The sequence below is a fragment of the Oncorhynchus keta genome, chromosome 18 (genome assembly GCF_023373465.1).
Source record: "Oncorhynchus keta strain PuntledgeMale-10-30-2019 chromosome 18, Oket_V2, whole genome shotgun sequence".
In the NCBI taxonomy this organism is placed as follows: domain Eukaryota; kingdom Metazoa; phylum Chordata; class Actinopteri; order Salmoniformes; family Salmonidae; genus Oncorhynchus; species Oncorhynchus keta.
In genome coordinates, this window is record NC_068438.1 from 22,767,556 (window position 1) to 22,788,221 (window position 20,666).

The window sequence follows — 20,666 nt, forward strand, 5'->3', positions numbered from 1 at the left end:
AGAATTTTTTATTTAAGGCACATAATAATAAATTAACGTTGCAAAGAAAAATATATCTACTTAATGACAGCAAATTAAATGCTAATTGTGTTTAAGGCAAGCTTTATTTAGTCTATTCTAAATGAATGTTTCGAGTAAAAAACGAACATTTGGGGAAATAGCTAAACCGTTTGTTTTTTTGATGCTGTGAAATACTATCTATCATTGCAGTTGTCATTTTGTTTACTGGCGTAGCATGAACCCTGTCAAACCACAAGGAAAATCTGTGAGCCGCTGAGCTCTATAGCTTATAAGGCCTTACGTAGCAGGATCTTTTTGTGAATGGGTTGTATAAAAGCAGTAGAGCATGAAACCTTATTTAATGAAACCCACACTTGAGGCTTTATAAGTAGCCTAAGGGCTGGGTGTCCTGCGCTTAGCCTAAACAGTGCAGAGAGATGGCTCGAATTATATCGACATTGTTTGATTTTAGACAAGGCCAGAGACATTTGCATTTTACACTTCCTCTATAGTCAGAAGGCTAGATAAGTGAGTTTAGATGGTTAGACACAGCCGCCAAAATGAGTCTGTCACCTTATCAACGCAACTACGCCTTTATCTTGGATATGAATTTGATTCGCGCTGTCGTTGACTTCCTTATAAGGGGCATTTCAAATGAGACACTCAGCTGAAACTCCCGAGTTGCGCGCCTCGTCTCTCTAGAATACAGACCCCCAGATTTCCTTTCATAATCCCGCCGTAGACATGTTCACACGATCCCCCGTTATTAAATGTGCATCTTTCTCAGAGCCACAGTGATAGCAGTTGTCAAATTGACAAAACGATCCCTTATTACCATAATTGTTATAGCGATGTCTCAAAAACCAAATCAAAGTACTCAAGGCCTATCGATGGACAGAGAAAAATGGTTTCTTAAAAAATATGTTTGTATTTTTTTATAATAGGTTTTTGCTGTTAGTTTCCTTGTCACTACTAACTTGTATAAGAAAAGCCAACAATACTTACTTAAAAATGTGCCTCATTTTTAAAACTATATTTTGCCTGCAGTAAAGTTTGTAAAGTTGTAAAAGATAAGTCTAGTTTTATGCAACCATGTCTTAACTAAATCATTAGATTTGATTGAATACACACCGAGAGGAGAAGTAGGACTATAGGCCTACAAACTCAAAGTCCTTTTAACAAAATAGACTCGCCTACTCCTGAGCCCTGTCAACTTTTTTAGAAAATGTAATGATATGTATACTCAATGCGTCCATTAGGCTATAGACCTTTACAACATGTCTTAATAAATACGTTGTTTATTAAGAAATTGACCATTTGAGAAGTAATTTGTTATTCAGGTTTATAGGCCTATTTTCTTTAAAAGATAGGATACATTTTCCACAACAAAACAATTTTAACATGATATACATGATTTGGTATCCTAAACCTCGCCTTCTCTCATCCCTACTCTTGTAATCTTGTCCTCGCATTAGACAAATCACCATCGTTATCTCAGTCAGATAACCACATGAGTCTACACTAAATCCCCTCCACAAACAATGTACAAAGGGAAATTCAAGCAGCCCTACATTTCATCGAAATAACTGTAGATTAGTGATTGCCTATGACATAGGCCTATACATGCGTAACGTGTTGTCAAAATGTTTTTGATGGATTCATTGTATTTCATACACTCTCTGTACATTTAAGTGCTGTCATTTATCTAAACAGAACGTTTAAATAAACGACAGCACTTAAATGTTGTCATATAAAGGTACAGAGGGTTTGGGAGAGGAACGGAACAGGTACAGAAGATAAAGCATCGCTCTCCCTAATATGAAATCAACTCCATGAGAAGTGCCATGAACCCTTCATTAGTCCGATGCTAGGCGAGCTGTGATCTATAGCTGCACGGTGGTGGGGTGTGAACTCCGCACCGAGACCCACCGCATCAACCTACCTCTGACTGAGGATGAGGCTTCATGCTGAACACCCAGAGACTTAACTACACTGTTTTCTGTATACGACTAGATAACTACACAACCATCTGATGGCAATAGGTGGCATATAGGCTAAGCCTACTTCACAGCAAATAATCCAACAGAAATCTTACCTTGCTGTAGCTTTACAGAACTTAGTCCAGTGATCCATTTATTAGCATGATACAGTTATGTAGGATATTCGTAGTTTGGTCAAGTGGACATGAGAATGTTTGAATTAAACCAAAGATACCTCACATAAGCAACCATTTCTTTTTACAAACAAAAATATATAGACTAAGAGGTTCCATCGCAAAATTAGGAAAACGCGATTATGTTTTGCTTTAAAAAAGACACACAAATTAACCAAACACTAAACGCGCGATAAACCCCGTATGTTCACATAAAGATCGCTAAAAAGTTAAATATTGGTCTCAATAATGTTGCCTTATCTGTAGCTGTGCTGGACTTTAAAAAGCTGGTATTGAAACGTTACCTGGATGCCCGATCTCTTCTGCCACCCGATCTAAATCTCCCTTAATGATCATCTCAACAGTCTTTTGGAGTAATTTCTGACGTTTCAACTTTGAACTGCCAGCCTCCAAAAACCATGCCAGTTTTCCAAGCACGACTGCCAACTCTTTTTATTATTAATTGCTATGAATTTCTTGTTACTCTCTTCGTACACTCTCTCTCTCTCTCCCTGCCCCTCCCCACTCCCTCTCTTTCTCACCCTTCCTATAAAAAATACGTGCTTTAGTCCAGCATCAGTTTCCTCCTATTTTATTTTGTAATTTCCTCGGCATTTGTTTTGTTTCGAGGCAATAACGTGCGCGGGGATGATAATGGAGCCTCTATGCACCCTAAGTGTTTTAGCGCCCCATGTGATGTCAGTCTTTAATAAAACTAAAAGGTAAACTCCAGGGCAGGAACTTCAACTGACCCCCACTTGAACTTCACAACACATCGCGGCTTCGTCTTAAAGAGACAGGTCTTTATTGTATATCACACGGCCCACTGCAGTCCTACACTGAACTGAAGTTTGGAGACATATGAGACCCGTAACAAAAATGCATATTGTCAACAATTAGACTATGAGGAAATAGCCTACACACCGATAGATGATGGCTGGTTTATTCTTATGCCATTTGACTGAAACTGATCTACAACACTACACCCTTTTAGTTAATGGATATTTCAATTAAACCTACTGATAAGGTTAATCTTATGATAGTGCTTAAAATGTGTACTAGTCCTAGTAAAATTGTGTACTAGTCCTAGTGAGTGAACCTTTGATATCCTATACGGATGTGACATTCTACAGTCCAACCCTCATTGGCTAACTTAGAGCCACCTCATCATTAGAGTTTGGTGTCAAGTGTTTGTAGCCCAAGGCCTAACGAGTCTCACCTGCTTACGTAAAGACAAGCAGTAAGTAAACTGCCACAGTCCATATCCTGCGAGACTCTGCGCACTGACAGAGGTGGGCGGGGAGGAGCAGAACTCTGTCCCCTGATATTTTTATCCATCCATCAAATATAACTATAAGGTAATCCTGCAACCATCCACTAAATAGTAACCTAGTGGTGTAGTCATTGGTCTTATTTGTTTTCGCGCGTAAACGTTGTTTCGTGCGTAAAACGTGGGCCTATTTTGGAACGGAAAAGGTACCTCTATGTTTTTGGTAGGCTAAATATATACGCAGTAACAGGTGATTAAGTGTACACATAAATTGTACTGTAAATTAGCTCAACATAATTACAATATATTCATAATGAAGCTGTTAGGGTTGTTTAGGGCTTTTATGCAGGTTTGTTTTTGTTTTCAGACCTATAGTAATTCAGTGTTCCACACACAGTAGTACACACTTCTGAAATTGATCATGTTTGTACAATAACAAATTATTTTAGCCTAGGCGTTGCTATTTTTAGTACACAGTTATAGTTGCACTATTGGCTGACAGTCTGAAAATCATGAAATCTCTCTCAACCAGCTTTTGTCATTTACATCAGTTGTACAACTTTTAGAAGCTAAGCATATGTCAAATAACTTTTTTTCTATCAATTGACTATATGTATACAATCTTTGGCTACTAATTATTCAATCTTTCTGTTAGTTGTCACTGCGAATGGGCCTTTGCCCTTATCGCGAACATCTTAATACGTTAACAACATTATTTTGAATTACTAAGGCATGTTTCCTCTCTCGAATCATTCCAGGAAAAAAAATGCAACTTGTCTTCAATAGATTCTTTCAGATAGGCCTAGAGATGCTCACGAAAGATTTTGTTTTAAGCAACCTCACGATAATATAACGTTTTAAAAATGCGATATAACATGCCAGCTCCGGACGCGTAAATTTAGTCTATACTTGCCAGCTGTCAGACACAAATGTTTTTTAAAAAGTTTATAAATATATACTTAAGTAGGGGGGCTTTTATAGCCTATTGCCTTCACTGACTAAATGCACCTAAAGTCGCAGTAAGTATCCAGACGGGATGTCAATATGCATGAGGCTAGTGGAGGGCATCGCGTTCTCTCTATCTCTCTCACATCTGTCATTTACCCACCTCGGATTCATGTCTGGTGTCGTGGCCGTTTGTGAGTTCTCCTCCTCGGGATTCCCCCATCCAGACTTCCACGCTCACTCGCCCAAAATTCCGTGCTATTAGCAACCTCTTCCGTGCTTTCTCCTGTTCTCTATCACTGCTCGCCCGTTCTCTCTGTCCCGCACACTCTTTAATTTCTCACGTGCTGTAGTACTATATCAGACACCTCTTCAGATTTGGTCAGGGTCGGATCAGACCAAGGTTTATGGCGGGGTGGATGCGCCCACAGCGACACCCAATGGTTGGCATTCTAGGATGTAATGCGCAGCAGCAGCAGCCTTCGTTGCGTAAAGGTACCGTCATTCACTGCTAAACCAGTTCATTTGCACTTTGTGCTTATATTATATTTGGAATTATGAAAAATCCATATTACACTATTGCTTTGTTTTTTCAGTGTATATACTTTATCCATACTCCAAGCTGTATGTGAACATTTTCTGTCAGATTCACTGTATTAACAGACATGCCAGTGTAATGGGGCAACCTCAATGGATTTCGCATAGAACAGATCAACCCATCAGTAAAGCACACAAAACCATACCGATATCAGTCATAATTTGTTCCAAAACTTTCTAATGTGATGTCATTTCTTCCCCTTCCCCTTAATAATGACACAAACATGGGCACAATCATTTTAACTATCTATATAATCCATCATTTAGAAAATATCTAAAACTGTACCAAAAACATTACCCTTTTTTGCTAAATTAGATGGATTATTAAAATCAGATACATTGAGGTTAATATGTTGTTCATATGAACATATCCTGTCTATTTTAGACAAACTGTTATTTTGAACAGGAAATGGTATGTCAACTTGTTTGTAAATGCATGAGTCTAAACTTGTCATTTGATAGTGCTAACTACCAAATATTTAGCAGGAGTCTAAACTTGTCATTTGATAGTGCTAACTACCAAATATTTAGCAGGAGTCTAAACTTGTCATTTGATAGTGCTAACTACCAAATATTTAGCAGGAGTCTAAACTTGTCATTTGATAGTGCTAACTACCAAATATTTAGCAGGTGTCTAAAATACATATTTACTGTGCATGACAGAAATCAACAAGGTTTCCAGAAGACATTTGATTAAGTCGATGTAGTTATTTTGGTCAATCAGTGAGTCACTGAAAGTGAGTTTCAATCAGTCTTATCTTTTATGATCACAACGACTCAACCGTTCCCTATAGAAGATTGTATAGGCCTTGCTGTGGATTGTGACTGCTCCCTCCAACACCCAATCCTCCCATTGTCTGACCAACACCATGTCAATATGATAAGAGCTGCTACAGGTATTTATGAACACCACTGGACGGATCCCTGATTATTTCACCATCATTATCTTGTTGCTGCGCTTTAGACAAAAGATGTTGATTCAGTAGGACACTTACCGGGCAGAAGCCTATTCGTGTCTCAGCCAACGTGTGCTGTGGTATTTCAATCACAATAGCAGCTGACAATCTTCTGATCCAGGGTCTTCCTCTTGGTATTATCCAAGTTCAAGATGCTGCTGGCTGCTGTTTCATTAGAGTGGTCAAAGTCACTTGAGGCCTCGGGCCTGGCTTGGTGGAGAGGAGAGAGAGGAGGTATTGTCTCTCACTTCCAGGTTCCCATGATGAACTGTTGATAACCTCAGTCACAGTGGTGGGCAGAATGGAACCAAACAAGGATATGGGCCATCTAAGGATCTGTGAGAGAGCTTCAATACATTTTCATAGTATAGTACACCATTTTATTAATTCAAATGTTGTTGTTTTGTTGTGGTTGTAAAACACATATTAGTATTTGTACTGAATATCACAGCATAAGAAAAAACAAGACTGTCAGAAAAAGTGGGTTGTTGGGTAGGCCAACATTACGTTTCTCACTTCTCTTCCTACTGTGGCTGATTTGGTTAGGTAGACCTAAAGTACACTTCTCTCTTCCCTCCCCTCTCTTCTCTCTCTGTTTGGATATAATAGTGGTCTTCCCAGACAGGGCCTTATCTGAGATGTCAAGCACTCTCCAGAGGCCTGCACTGGACATTTAACTTCAGTTTTTTAAAACACAATTTACCATAATCTGGTGTGGGACAAATCTAAAACACTGAATGAACTCTTAATGAACTGAGAAAGCTTCCAAATTGCTGGTGTAAGCAATGATTGAATTAAGGACTGTGTTTGAGGAGTGCTGAGCTGGAACACAAAACAGAGAGAGAGAGAGAGCGGGAGAGAGAGAGAGAGGGAGAGAGACAGAGAGAAAAAGCGACAGAGAGAGAGAGTATATGCAGAATACATAGCCACTTCCTCCAGGGTCACCTTCCTAATATTGAGTTGCAACCTCTTTTGCCCTCAGAACAGATTCAATTTGTCAGGGCATGGATTCTACAAGGTGTCAAAAGCTTTCGACAGGGATGCTGGCCCATGTTGACGCCAATGCTTCCCACAGTTGTGTCAAGTTGGCTGGATGTCCTTTGGGTGGTGGACCTTTCTTGATACACATGGGAAAATGTTGAGTGTGAAAAACCCAGCAGTGTTACAGTTCTTGACATACTCAAACCGGTGCGCCTAGCACCTACTACCATACCCCGTTCAAAGGCACTTCAGTCTATGTCATGGAAAGAGCAGGTGTTCCTAATGTTTGTGCACTCAGTGTATTTACGACTGTGTCAGGGCTGCAATTTTGTGTTTGTGTGTGTGTGTTTTTAGAGCAGGGTTGGATCAACTTGGATGGATGTAGACCCAACATGAGTTAGGAATTTTTTGCAGACAGTTGTGAGGAGGAGATACGAGGGCGCCAGCCCTCCAAGGCTCAGAGCACCTTGTTTCAATTTGCGCTCAGAGTGACTAATAACATTCCAATCAAGTTATTATTCCTCCATTATTGTCTGGCAGGTGGCCTGCTGCAGTCAAGACAGTACAGAGCAGAGCAGAGCGGGATGGACCAGGGGATAGAATGGTTCGCCTGCAGCCATCTTAGCAGTTAGCACCCCACAGCCCTACTCCAGACACCAAGACCAGATGAATCTATCGTCACTCTGCTCCCAGTCCAACCTTCCAAGGGTCTTTCTCTCCCACTTTCTATATTTTTCTCTCTCAGGGCAGTCTGCTCATTCTCTCTCTCTCTCTCTCTCTCTCTCTCTCTCTCTCTCTCTCTCTCTCTCTCTCTCTCTCTCTCTCTCTCTCTCTCTCTCTCTCTTTGACCCAGGCTCATCATCCCACTCTTCCTTCTCTCCTGCCCTCCCTGCGGACATGGCCACGGTCCTTATCAAATGCACTCCCCCTGGAGAACCAACCCTACACCAGAGATTGAACGGTAGGCTCAACATTGAATCACACCCTTCTCTTAAGTCAATGTAATGAGCAGCTTTGGGACAGTTTTAGAGGATAGGCGTGCAAGGCATGTCATTTGAATCCTGAGCTGTTGTGTTGTTTGGTCGCTATTCTAGTTCACCCTCTGTGGTGAGCAATTATCTTGCCATAAAAAAATCCAGATTAGAAATAGTCATGGATGAGTTATGATAATACAGGCATAGTAGGAGATTCATCTCTCAGAGAAATGGCTATGGTAAGAGTAAATTGGTGGCATTGAAATATCTCTGCAAATCATACTGCAGATGTGTGAAAATGTATGTTTATCATAACGTATACGTTTGATACGTTTATCACTCAAGGTGGAAGTGTTGGTTGGGGTAGCTCCAGAGGTGTGCAGCTGCCAGTCCTGTCCCTCAGGGCTGCCCCAGCACCTACAGTTTGTTGGTTCCTGTGGATCATCATGCAGGGGGAGTATATTGGTAATCCCAATGTGTGTGTGTGTGTGTGTGTGTGTGTGTGTGTGTGTGTGTGTGTGTGTGTGTGTGTGTGTGTGTGTGTGTGTGTGTGTGTGTGTGTGTGTGTGTGTGTGTGTGTGTGCGAGCGTGCGTGTGTGTGTGTGCGAGCGTGCCTGCGTGCGTGCGTGCATGCGTGCGTGTGTGAGCAGGCCAGCCTGCTGGGTGTCTGTGGTGCATATGGCTGTCCGCTGAGTGGTCTCTGGTCCTCATTAGCCTCACACAGCATAGCCCTTCCCTTCTCACCTCCTCTTCCTTCTCACCCCCTCTAGTTCAAACCCCCTCTACCTCTCACCCTCTCCTTCTCACCCCCTATTCTTCTCCTCCTCCTCTCCTTTTACCTTCCACTTACAGAGCAAACTTTTGTTTTCAGTGTCCTACGTACACCACACACCCTCTCCACCCCCCTCCTTTTCTCTCCTCTCCTCTCGGCCGACTAAATCTCTTTTCCGGCTTGATACTCGCTGAAAACCATATGGTGTGTGACATCATGAGGGCAGGAAGCAGGGAGCGCTAGCGAGAGCAAGAGGAAAGGGGAGAGCAGAACAGAGCAGGAAAGAGATTGGCTTGCCAGGTCTCTGCTTAGTGATGTCAGCAGATAGGCATTCTGGGAGGCCCGTTGGGGGGTGAGCAGGTTGGAAGTGTTTTTTTTTCTTCACATTTCACTCCCACCTGGATAATCAGGGAAGAGAGGGGAGAGGGGCATGGACTGGAGGATGAGGGGGGAGGGAGGGGAGTTGAAGAGGGAGGGCGGAGGGGCATGGACTGGAGGATGAGGGGGAGGGAGGGGAGTTGAAGAGGGAGGGCGGAGGGGCATGGACTGGAGGATGAGGGGAGGGAGGGGAGTTGAAGAGGGAGGGCGGAGGGGCATGGACTGGAGGATGAGGGGGGGAAGGAGGGGAGTTGAAGAGGGAGGGCGGAGGGGCATGGCCTGGAGGATGAGGGGAGGGAGGGGAGTTGAAGAGGGAGGGCGGAGAGGCATGGACTGGAGGATGAGGGGAGGGAGGGGAGTTGAAGAGGGAGGGCGGAGGGGCATGGCCTGGAGGAGGAGGGGAGGGAGGGGAGTTGAAGAGGGAGGGCGGAGGGGCATGGCCTGGAGGATGAGGGGAGGGAGGGGAGTTGAAGAGGGAGGGCGGAGGGGCATGGACTGGAGGGGGAGGGGAGTTGAAGAGGGAGGGCGGAGGGGCATGGACTGGAGGGGGAGGGAGTTGAAGAGGGAGGGCGGAGGGGCATGGACTGGAGGGGGAGGGAGGGGAGGGAGTTGAACAGGGAGGGCGGAGGGGCATGGACTGGAGGGGGAGGGAGGGGAGGGAGTTGAGCAGGGAGGGCGGAGGGGCATGGACTGGAGAGGGAGGGGGAGGGAGGGGAGGGAATAGAACAGGGAGGGCGGAGGGGCATGGACTGGAGGGGGGTCTCATGGACTTTGTATGAACTGCTTTCCTTCAGGGAACTGTCCCTGTATAATGATGTCTGTACTTTCTTACCTGTCGTACACACTTGCGTCTTGTCCCTGATTTGCACTCTGCTGCACACACATGAACATTCTCAAAGTGTTCGTGAAAGGTATTTACAATGTTATGTTGGTCTTGGGCAGAAGAGTCATTCTGGGGATAACAGACAGTCCCATCACTTCTCTGCCTGAAGAATGTGGGTCATGTACATAGGGAAAGGCCTGGACCATCTCTGCCTCTCTGTAGATCATCTAGCTCGTCCTCTGTCTCTCACTGGCAGTCACAATCTGTACACCAGGCTTTTTGTCTGTCAGCCTCCCTCCCTTTCGCTCGCTGGGTGAACTCTTCAGCTTTGTTGGGAGGTCCTGGTCTCTGTACCATCACCCCCATTCCATCCAGCTCTCTATCAGCACACACAAACATACGCATAAACACACACATTCAGCCACATGTGCGCACACACACAAACACACACACGCACACACACACACACACACACACACACACACACACACACACACACACACACACACACACACACACACACACACACACACACACACACACACACACACACACACACACACACACACACTGAACTACCCCTCACTCCCTGATTAATGGCAGAGCTGGGGAGTGTGCCAGGCCAGTTCCTTACAACGTGAAGGGAAGGGAAAGAGGACAGGAGAGAGAGAGAGAGAGAGAGAGAGAGAGAGAGAGAGAGAGAGAGAGAGAGAGAGAGAGAGAGAGAGAGAGAGAGAGAGAGAGAGAGAGAGAGAGAGAGAGAGAGAGAGAGAGAGAGAGAGAGAGAGAGAGGAAGGGAAGGGAAGGGAAAGAGGACAGGAGAGAGAGAGAGAGAGACAGAGAGGAAGGGAAGAGGACAGGAGAGAGAGAGAGAGACAGAGAGAGAGAGAGAGAGAGGAAGGGAAGGAAAGACTGCTGCAGCTGTGGTTTTGGAGCCTGTCTCTTCACCCCCTCGCTGCCCCCTCTCTCCATCTCCTTGCTGGCTCCTCCAGGGACACACGCCTTGGCCAGGCCCCAGGAACCAGGGAGTCAGGACCAGGCTAAGGGGGAGAAAGAAGGGGAACAAGAAAGAGAGGGTGGGATATCGTAAAGGAAAGAGCAAAATAAAGTGTGAGGTGATAGAAAAGTTTGGGAGAGTATATTCAATCGGGGGGAAATACAGGATTTATGATAAGACATTGTGATATCTTAATGGTGAGAGTGGTAGTTTGAGGTAAGAGATGTGTCCGGTGTGATCCTCTATCAGCCCTAGTCTGGTATGTTCGCAGTGTTAAAGTGTTGAGGATGGATTGATAATAAGAAAATAGACAGTGTAAGAATGGGTCAGACCACATGTGGTTGGCCTACTTTCTAGCATCGTTGTAACAATCCTGCCATGAGTTCAATGCAGAGCTATGGTGTGGCTGAACATTCCCAGTCTACCCACATTATCAAATGATATGTTTCACTGTATGGAGAACCGACCACTGAGGGAACATTACTGATCCATTTGACATAAGAAATCTGTGTCATTACTTAACTGTTTGATGCACTGATCATTTACGAGTTTACTAGATTTCTAGTGGTCTAAGACTGGTCCCCGCCTCCAGTCCCCGCCCAGGCAAACCGGCGACCCAGGGACCCCCGCCCAGGAAAACCGGCGACCCAGGGACCCCCGCCCAGGCAAACCGGCGACCCAGGGACCCCCGCCCAGGCAAACCGGCGAACCAGGGACCCCCGCCCAGGCAAACCGGCGAACCAGGGACCCCCGCCCAGGCAAACCGGCGACCCAGGGACCCCCGCCCAGGCAAACCGGCGAACCAGGGACCCCCGCCCAGGCAAACCGGCGAACCAGGGACCCCCGCCCAGGCAAACCGGCGACCCAGGGACTCCCATCATCTGTTATGAAAAAATAATAATACACTGAACAAAAATATAAATGCAACATGCAACAATTTCAAAGTTTACTGAGTAACAGTTCATACAAGGAAATCAGTCAATTTAAATAAATGCATTAGGTCCTAATCTATGGATTTCACATGACTGGAAATACAGATATGCATCTGTTGGTCACAAATACCTTAAAAAAAGAAGGGGCGTGGATCAGAAAATCATTCAGTATCTGGTATGACCACCATTTGCCTCATGCAGCGCCACACATCTCCTTCTGATAGAGTTGATCAGGCTGTTGATTGTGGCCTGTGGAATGTTGTCCCACTCCTCTTCAATGGCTTTGTGAAGTTGCTGGATATTGGCGGGAACTGTAACACGCTGTCATACACATCGATCCGGAGCATACCAAACGTGCTCAATTGGTGATATGTCTGGTGAGTATGCAGGCCATGGAAGAACTGGGACATTTTCAGCTTCCATTATCATGCTGAAACACAAGGTGATAGCAGTGAATGAATGGCACGACAACGGGCCTCAGGATCTTGTCACGGTATCTCTGCATTCAAATTGCCATCGATAAAATTAAATTGTGTTTGTTTTCCTTAGCTTATGCCAGCCTATACCGTAACCCTTAAATGAACATTTTTGGTAGATAGTTTCATTATTTTGACGTCTCCAGAGTTCACTCTAACGTAGTCTATTAACTAGAACGGGAAAGTTATCTTGTCGGCGTAGAGAGCATTTTGCTGTTGTAAAGCAAATTTTCACCAATTCTACAGTTTGGCATGGAGCTCAGAGAAAATTTAGCAGTTTTAAAGCAAATTTCCTGCAATTCTATGCATTTTGCCATTCGAAAGGCTATGTTCTTCTGCTCAAACATTATAATAAAATCAATGGGTATGTGGCCTGAATGCCTGTTTAATTAAACAAATATATATTATCCCTGACTGTCTAGCTTTTATTTTGATTGTTTGTTCTCAAAGATGGTATTAATAAAAAATATATATAGTTCAATATCTTTTCTGCATGCTTCTTATCTGGTTTTGGTTGTTGAAGTTGACACAAACTGTTTTTCAGTGTCAACTAAATTACCACTTAGACAGCCAGCCTAAGAATTGTCTATACAGAAAACCCCCTGTAATTAGCACCAATAACTGTCATTTCCTCCATATTAAAGGGATAGTTCAAGAATTTGTCAAGGAAGCCCTTTATCTACATCCTCAGAATTGGACCAAAGGAATAGCTAGCATGCTAACTTTTCCTGTAAACTTGCAGCCATTGCGCTAACGCTAGTTAGCATTGACTCATAAAAATACCTATTACGTCCTTCATACTGGACACAGACAAATACAAATTGTATCCACGATGGTATGTATTCTGTTGCAGCTAGCGATATTTATAAAAAAAAAAAATCACAATTGTGGACCCCTTGCTGTACCTCATTTGCAGTACCTCAGGCCAATTTTAAAATCCCAGGTCTAAGAGATCATTGTTTTTTCGCAACCTAAGAATGTATAGTGTTTGTGAGTGTGATTGGCTCACCCTCACAGCCTTGGAGTCCCAGGCTGGTGTGTGAGGCCCAGGCAGTCTCCCTTCTCTCCCTCTTTGTGTTTTATGTGCTGTGTGCTGCGGTGCAGTGACCTCCCTCTCACCCCGGTGCCACCCAGCCGGTGCGGGATTCAGGCGTGCTTGGCCCCTGCCAAAACCCCACAGCGCCACATCTGCTATCCATAAACGCCAGACACTCTCGCTTTCCTTCTCCCTCACCCACACCACCTAGCTCTCCCTCTTCCTCTTCAGCTCTTATTCTAATTTACCAGTTCTATAGATCCCTTTTGCATTCTCTCTCTCCATCTGAACACCCCTAGATGGGTTCTTCCCTTATCTCTCACTCCTTGACTAGCCCCCTCTCTCTTTATACACATCCAACGGAAAAATCTCACCCATTATATCTTCAGTGGGAGCCAGCTAAGTGTGGTGGCAGTGAACTGGGAACCACAGGACATTCCTGCAGCAAGCAGAGCAGGCCTCAGTCAGTCGCGTTAGTTAACTCCTTCTGACCATGGCCAGCACCCAGCAGTACCAAGCACACACTTCACTTATTTTTAGGCTTGATTCCACTGTGTTACCACATCGCCGTTGGTCCCTAAACAACTGCATTTTTATCTGTTTCAAATTGATAGTGTCGGCGGGAAATTTTGTGTACGCTGTCTATAGACATAGTCCCATTCTTTTACGTGTTACTTTAAGGACATTCTCCATGGCGGGTGGGGATATTGCCCCCCCCCCCCTCCTGATCATGAACAGCTAGCTAGAACAGCCACACCACACCCCTTCCTTCAGCTTTAAACAAGATGTGTTCAACACAGCACTGTTCAGTGCCCTTGCCTCCATCCACACGAGTAAATAAAAAAAAGCTGATAATAAATGGAGTGTTTCAGCAAAACTGTCCAGGGCTCCCGGCGTGCCCCCCAAGGTAATAAAGAGGCATTACTCGTGCGATTGTTTAATCTTTATTTTTCAACTTTTTCCTCACTGTAATCAAATTCGCAGTATGAAAAAATGTACACAGTGAACTTTTGATCCCCTCCATTTCTTGGATCATGTTCCGCTTGTCCAACCCCAAATCTTCACCTTCTAGTTTCCCAGACATATTGGCCTCTTTGGTGCAGTCCCAACAGAGACCCCGGATGAATAATGGAGCTGCAAGCATGCAAGAGCGCAGTTTTATGATAAATATTACAATTCATAAATCACTGTTTCTCTGAGGAGCATAAAGCATGAGATGAGGATGGGGAGGGATGTAAAACTGTTGAGCGCTGGGGAACCAGAGAGACCAACATGGGGTCATGCGCTCTCTGCTTGAGTCTGACTGGTGATGAAATGGAGTCTTCAGGTCCAGGAGAGACAACCGGGGAGATGGGGGCGGTGCACTGTGTAAAGGTCTGAGACCGTAGCTAGTGTGGAGGATATAAGCAGTCGACCAAGTGTTTAGAATAAACTTTTTCAATCAATACAATTAATTGAACAGGAACAAATTGTTTCGTCAGAAATGTACACTATCTGCTTAAAATAAACAAAAAAACAATTACAATATGGGAATAAAATGTAAAGACCTAAATGAATGGCAGTGGAAGGAGCTGGAGAAGACTTCCCCAAACAGAGTGAGCAATGGACCTAAATAGGAAAGGCAAGCTAGTTCATCCAAAATTGTGATCATTGTTGTTCAGATGATCTATTTCAGTGTAATTCATGTGCCAAACATGTTGAAATTGAGAATGTAATCTGTACAACAGTATTATTGATCTGAACATGCTCCCTCTGATTAAGCCTCAACATTTTATTTATGTTTTTTCACCTTTTTAGTGTTTGAGTACAGGGACATGACAGTGCATGAGTCTCAGATAATCAGTGAGTTCAGTTCTACCCAGTTATCAGTCACTGCAACAAAGAGCCTGTTTCCTCTTATACACTGCTGCCATCTAATGGCCAGGAAACAAACTAACTGGACCACAAGGACGTTTTCTAATGAAATAAAAATAACAAGTGATTTGGTCTGATTGGTTTTATTTAATACAAATGACAATCCATCTCTTGGAGTGAAAATGTCATTGCCACAGTCCATGCAAGTTCATCAGAACAGACTCCAAAACCCATACATTACACCTCTTGCAACAGACCTACTCTATGTAAAAATCATCCAGCATTTTTTTTTTATACATTTTTTTTTTCACCTTTATTTAACCAGGTAGGCTAGTTGAGAACAAGTTCTCATTTGCAACTGCGACCTGGCCAATATAAATCATAGCAGTGTGAGCAGACAACACAGAGTTACACATGGAGTAAACAATTAACAAGTCAATAACACAATAGGAAAAAAAAGTGGAGTCTATATACATTGTGTGCAAAAGGCATGAGGAGGTAGGCGAATAATTACAATTTTGTAGATTAACATTGGAGTGATAAATGATCAGATGGTCATGTACAGGTAGAGATATTGGTGTGCAAAAGAGCAGAAAAGTAAATAAATAAAAACAGTATGGGGATGAGGTAGGTAAAAATGGGTGGGCTATTTGCCGATAGACTATGTACAGCTGCAGCGATCAGTTAGCTGCTCAGATAGCAGATTTTTGGTGAGGGAGATAAAAGTCTCCAACTTCAGCGATTTTTGCAATTCGTTCCAGACACAGGCAGCAGAGAACTGGAACGAAAGGCGGCCAAATGAGGTGTTGCCTTTAGGGATGATCAGTGAGATACACCTGCTGGAGCACGTGCTACGGATGGGTGTTGCCATCGTGACCAGTGAACTGAGATAAGGCGGAGCTTTACCTAGCATGGCCTTGTAGATGACCTGGAGCCAGTGGGTCTGGCAACGAATATGTAGCGAGGGCCAGCCGACTAGAGCGTACAAGTCGCAGTGGTGGGTGGTATAAGGTGCTTTAGTGACAAAACGGATGGCACAGTGATAAACTGCATCCAGTTTGCTGAGTAGAGTGTTGGAAGCAATTTTGTAGATGACATCGCCGAAGTCGAGGATCGGTAGGATAGTCAGTTTTACTAGGGTAAGTTTGGCGGCGTGAGTGAAGGAGGCTTTGTTGCGGAATAGAAAGCCGACTCTTGATTTGATTTTCGATTGGAGATGTTTGATATGAGTCTGGAAGGAGAGTTTACAGTCTAGCCAGACACCTAGGTACTTGTAGATGTCCACATATTCAAGGTTGGAACCATCCAGGGTGGTGATGCTGGTCAGGCGTGCGGGTGCAGGCAGCGAACGGTTGAAAAGCATGCATTTGGTTTTACTAGCGTTTAAGAGCAGTTGGAGGCCACGGAAGGAGTGTTGTATGGCATTGAAGCAAGTTTGGAGGTTAGACAGCACAGTGTCCAAGGACGGGCCGGAAGTATATAGAATGGTGTCGTCTGCGTAGAGGTGGATCAGGGAATCGCCCGCAGCAAGAGCAACATCATTGATATATACAGAAAAAAGAGTCGGCCCGAGGATTGAACACTGTGGCACCCCCATAGAGACTTCCAGAGGACCGGACAGCATGCCCTCCGATTTGACACACCGAACTCTGTCTGCAAAGTAATTGGTGAACCAGGCAAGGCAGTCATCCGAAAAACCGAGGCTACTGAGTCTGCCGATAAGAATATGGTGATTGACCGAGTCGAAAGCCTTGTTGGCAAGGTCGATGAAGACGGCTGCACAGTACTGTCTTTTATCGATGGCGGTTATGATATCGTTTAGTACCTTGAGCGTGGCTGAGGTGCACCCGTGACGGCTCGGAAACCAGATTGCACAGCGGAGAAGGTACGGTGGGATTCGAGATGGTCAGTGACCTGTTTGTTGACTTGGCTTTCGAAGACCTTAGATAGGCAGGGAAGGATGGATATAGGTCTGTAACAGTTTGGGTCCAGGGTGTCTCCCCCTTTGAAGAGGGGAATGACTGCGGCAGCTTTCCAGTCCTTGGGGATCTCAGACGATATGAAAGAGAGGTTGAACAGGCTGGTAATAGGGGTTGCGAAAATGGCGGCGGATAGTTTCAGAAATAGAGGGTCCAGATTGTCAAGCCCAGCTGATTTGTACGTGACAGGTTTTGCAGCTCTTTCAGAACATCTGCTATCTGGATTTGGGTAAAGGAGAACCTGGAGAGGCTTGGGCGAGTAGCTGCGGGGGGGCGGAGCTGTTGGCTGAGGTTGGAGTAGCCAGGCGGAAGGCATGGCCAGCCGTTGAGAAATGCTTGTTGAAGTTTTCGATAATCATGGATTTATCGGTGGTGATCGTGTTACCTAGCCTCAGTGCAGTGGGCAGCTGGGAGGAGGTGCTCTTGTTCTCCATGGACTTCACAGTGTCCCAGAACTTTTTGGAGTTGGAGCTACAGGATGCAAACTTCTGCCTGAAGAAGCTGGCCTTAGCTTTCCTGACTGACTGCATGTATTGGTTCCTGACTTCCCTGAACAGTTGCATATCGCGGGGACTATTCGATGCTATTGCAGTCCGCCACAGGATGTTTTTGTGCTGGTCGAGGGCAGTCAGGTCTGGAGTGAACCAAGGGCTATATCTGTTCTTAGTTCTGCATTTTTTGAACGGAGCATGCTTATCTAAAATGGTGAGGAAGTTACTTTTAAAGAATGACCAGGCATCCTCAACTGACGGGATGAGGTCAATGTCCTTCCAGGATACCCGGGCCAGGTCGATTAGAAAGGCCTGCTCACAGAAGTGTTTTAGGGAGCGTTTGACAGTGATGAGGGGTGGTCGTTTGACTGCGGCTCCGTTCGGATACAGGCAATGAGGCAGTGATCGCTGAGATCCTGGTTGAATACAGCGGAGGTGTATTTGGAGGGCCAGTTGGTCAGGATGACGTCTATGAGGGTGCCCTTGTTTACAGATTTAGGGTTGTACCTGGTGGGTTCCTTGATGATTTGTGTGAGATTGAGGGCATCTAGCTTAGATTGTAGGACTGCCGGGGTGTTAAGCATATCCCAGTTTAGGTCACCTAACAGAACAAACTCTGAAGCTAGATGGGGGGCAATCAATTCACAAATGGTGTCCAGGGCACAGCTGGGTGCTGAGGGGGGTCGGTAGCAGGCGGCAACAGTGAGAGACTTATTTCTGGAGAGAGTAATTTTCAAGATTCGTAGTTCGAACTGTTTGGGTATGGACCTGGAAAGTATGACATTATTTGCAGGCTATCTCTGCAGTAGACTGCAACTCCTCCCTCTTTGGCAGTTCTATCTTGACGGAAGATGTTATAGTTGGGTATGGAAATCTCAGAATTTTTGGTGGCCTTCCTGAGCCAGGATTCAGACACGGCAAGGACATCAGGGTTAGCAGAGTGTGCTAAAGCAGTGAGTAAAACAAATTTCGGGAGGAGGCTTCTGATGTTGACATGCATGAAACCAAGGCTTTTTCGATCACAGAAGTCAACAAATGAGGGTGCCTGGGGACATGCAGGGCCTGGGTTTACCTCCACATCACCCGCGGAACAGAGGAGGAGTAGTATGAGGGTGCGGCTAAAGGCTATCAAAACTGGTCGCCTAGAGTGTTGGGGACAAGAGAATGAAAGGAGCAGATTTCTGGGCATGGTAGAATATATTCAGGGCATAATGCGCAGACAGCGGTATGGTGGGGTGCGGGTACAGCGGAGGTATGCCCAGGCACTGGGTGATGATGAGAGAGGTTGTATCTCTGGACATGCTGGTTGTAATGGGTGAGGTCACCGCATGTGTGGGAGGTGGGACAAAGGAGGTATCAGGGGTATGAAGAGTGGATCTAGGGGCTCCATTGTAAACTAAAACAATGATAACTAACCTGAACAACAGTATACAAGGCATATTGACATTTGAGAGAGACATACAGTAATCACAGGTGTTGAATTGGGAGAGCTAGCTAAAACAGTAGCTAAAACAGTAGGTGAGACAACAACAGCTAATCAGCTAGCACAACAACAGCGGGTAAAATGGCGTAGGCTCGGCAGGGGGGTCGGATTAACTACACACAGAGCCTGAGTGCGGCTGGGCCGACAGATAAAACATAAACAAGCAGAATGGAGTACCGTGATTAATGGACAGTCTAGCACGCTTCAGCTATGTAGCCAAGTGATCAGTGTCCAGGGGGGGGGGGGCAGCGGTGGATGGGGCAGGGAAGCTGGACTGGCGAGTGTTATCCAGGTTAAAAAACAGTTAGCAGTGGCTAACAATGATTAAATAGCTTGTAGCTAGTTAGCTGGTTAGCTTCTGGAGGTTCTTGAGTGTGTTCTAAAAATAAAAAATAATGGCGATTCCGTATCACATTGGCAGGTTACCGGAAGTGTTTGGGACGCGGCGATTCAGACGGTTAGCAGGCCTGTGCTAACAAGCTAACAGTTAGTGGGCCAGGGCTAAACAAGGTAGCAGTTAGCGGACCGGGGCTAAACAAGCTAGCAGTTAGCAGGCCGAATTAGCAAGCAAGGGTCCGGATATTGAGGGTCGAGGGTCCGGATATTGTAGCCCAGGAGTATGCTTCGGTGGTAGCACAGGAGCTCTGGCCGGGCTAGCTTCAAGCTAAGTGGGTGGAAACGCTAGCCAGGAGTAATCATCCGGGGTTGCGGTTAGCTAGATAGCTAGTTGTGAAGAATCCAGCTGAAAATGTTCCGTTTGCGGTGTGAATCCTGTGGGAATCCGGTGGGAATCCGGGGATAAAAAATAATAGGTCCGTTATGCTCTGGTTTGAGTCGCGTTGTTCGAACTGGCGAGAGCTTTCCGAGCTAAAGTTTAGCTGATGCCCGGTTAGCTGAAGACCGCGAGCAATGGTTTGCTGACTGATAGCTGGTAGCTAGCTGGTAGTTAGCTGGCTAGCTTCAGTTGAGGGCTTTCGGATCCAAAGTAGATATAAGTACTTTAGAAGAAAATACCTACATTGGGTGAGACGGGTTGCAGGAGAGTATTTAGAAGTTGAGGTTTAACAAAATGTTTTTAAAGATATGCGAAGAAAAATATGTTTAAAAAATATAAAAAACGATATATACAAGGGACACGACACGACAAGACGTTCGACTGCTACGCCATCTTGGTCAAGGGAGTCCCTTCTCCCTTGACCCAGGGCAGGGGCAGAGGTACATAGGGGTCATATGTCCAGCGACGTATTGACAAGATTTATGTTTTCTCTGTACCTAGGGCCTCCTTGATGTGTCCTCTCCAACCACACTTGGTTCTCAGCTCAACAGGCTTAAACCACAGGATGTCATCTACCATAGAGAAAAGAGCAGAGGTCTGTTAAAATGAAGATACATCATGTAAACCACAGGTGAGTCAGAGCCATTTCCTACATCGCCACATTGGTAGTACGACAGAAGTTGTGTGCCAAATGGTACAGATTCTCTATATAGTGCACTACCTATGGGCCCTGGTCAAAAGTAGTGCACTATCAAAGGAATGGGGTGCCATTTGCAACAGACTGTGAGAAGTTAT

At 45.1% G+C, this 20,666-nt stretch overlaps 2 protein-coding genes across 9 annotated transcripts in view; one reads left to right on the forward strand and one right to left on the reverse strand.

The window, feature by feature from the left end:
* LOC118371707 (hypermethylated in cancer 1 protein-like) overlaps positions 1 to 4,745 on the reverse strand; it is an 18,291-nt gene extending 13,546 nt beyond the window's left edge. The window contains exon 1 of one of the 8 annotated variants that reach the window (XM_035757276.2): positions 4,531 to 4,745. In XM_035757276.2, coding sequence (XP_035613169.2) covers positions 4,531 to 4,590 — 60 coding nt within the window. In that variant the 5' untranslated portion in view covers positions 4,591 to 4,745. Of the gene's footprint in view, positions 1 to 2,457; positions 2,652 to 4,530 lie in introns of those variants that run through there. The other 7 variants (XM_035757277.2, XM_035757283.2, XM_035757281.2 and 4 more) reach the window with 7 other exon arrangements.
* LOC127908689 (basic salivary proline-rich protein 3-like) lies at positions 2,996 to 12,788 on the forward strand. The gene is made up of 3 exons (XM_052467641.1): positions 2,996 to 3,510; positions 7,755 to 7,862; positions 11,438 to 12,788. Exons 2-3 carry the CDS (start codon positions 7,819 to 7,821, stop codon positions 11,733 to 11,735), a joined length of 342 nt encoding a protein of 113 aa, XP_052323601.1. The 5' UTR covers positions 2,996 to 3,510; positions 7,755 to 7,818; the 3' UTR covers positions 11,736 to 12,788.
* Positions 12,789 to 20,666: the final 7,878 nt, after the last annotated feature.

Coding starts and splice junctions, on each gene's coding strand:
- LOC127908689 (XM_052467641.1), top strand. CDS start 7,819: ATGCACTCCCCCTGGAGAACCAACCCTACACCAGAGATTGAACG. Junction 7,863..11,437: donor CCTACACCAGAGATTGAACG/GTAGGCTCAACA, acceptor CCCCGCCTCCAG/TCCCCGCCCAGGCAAACCGG.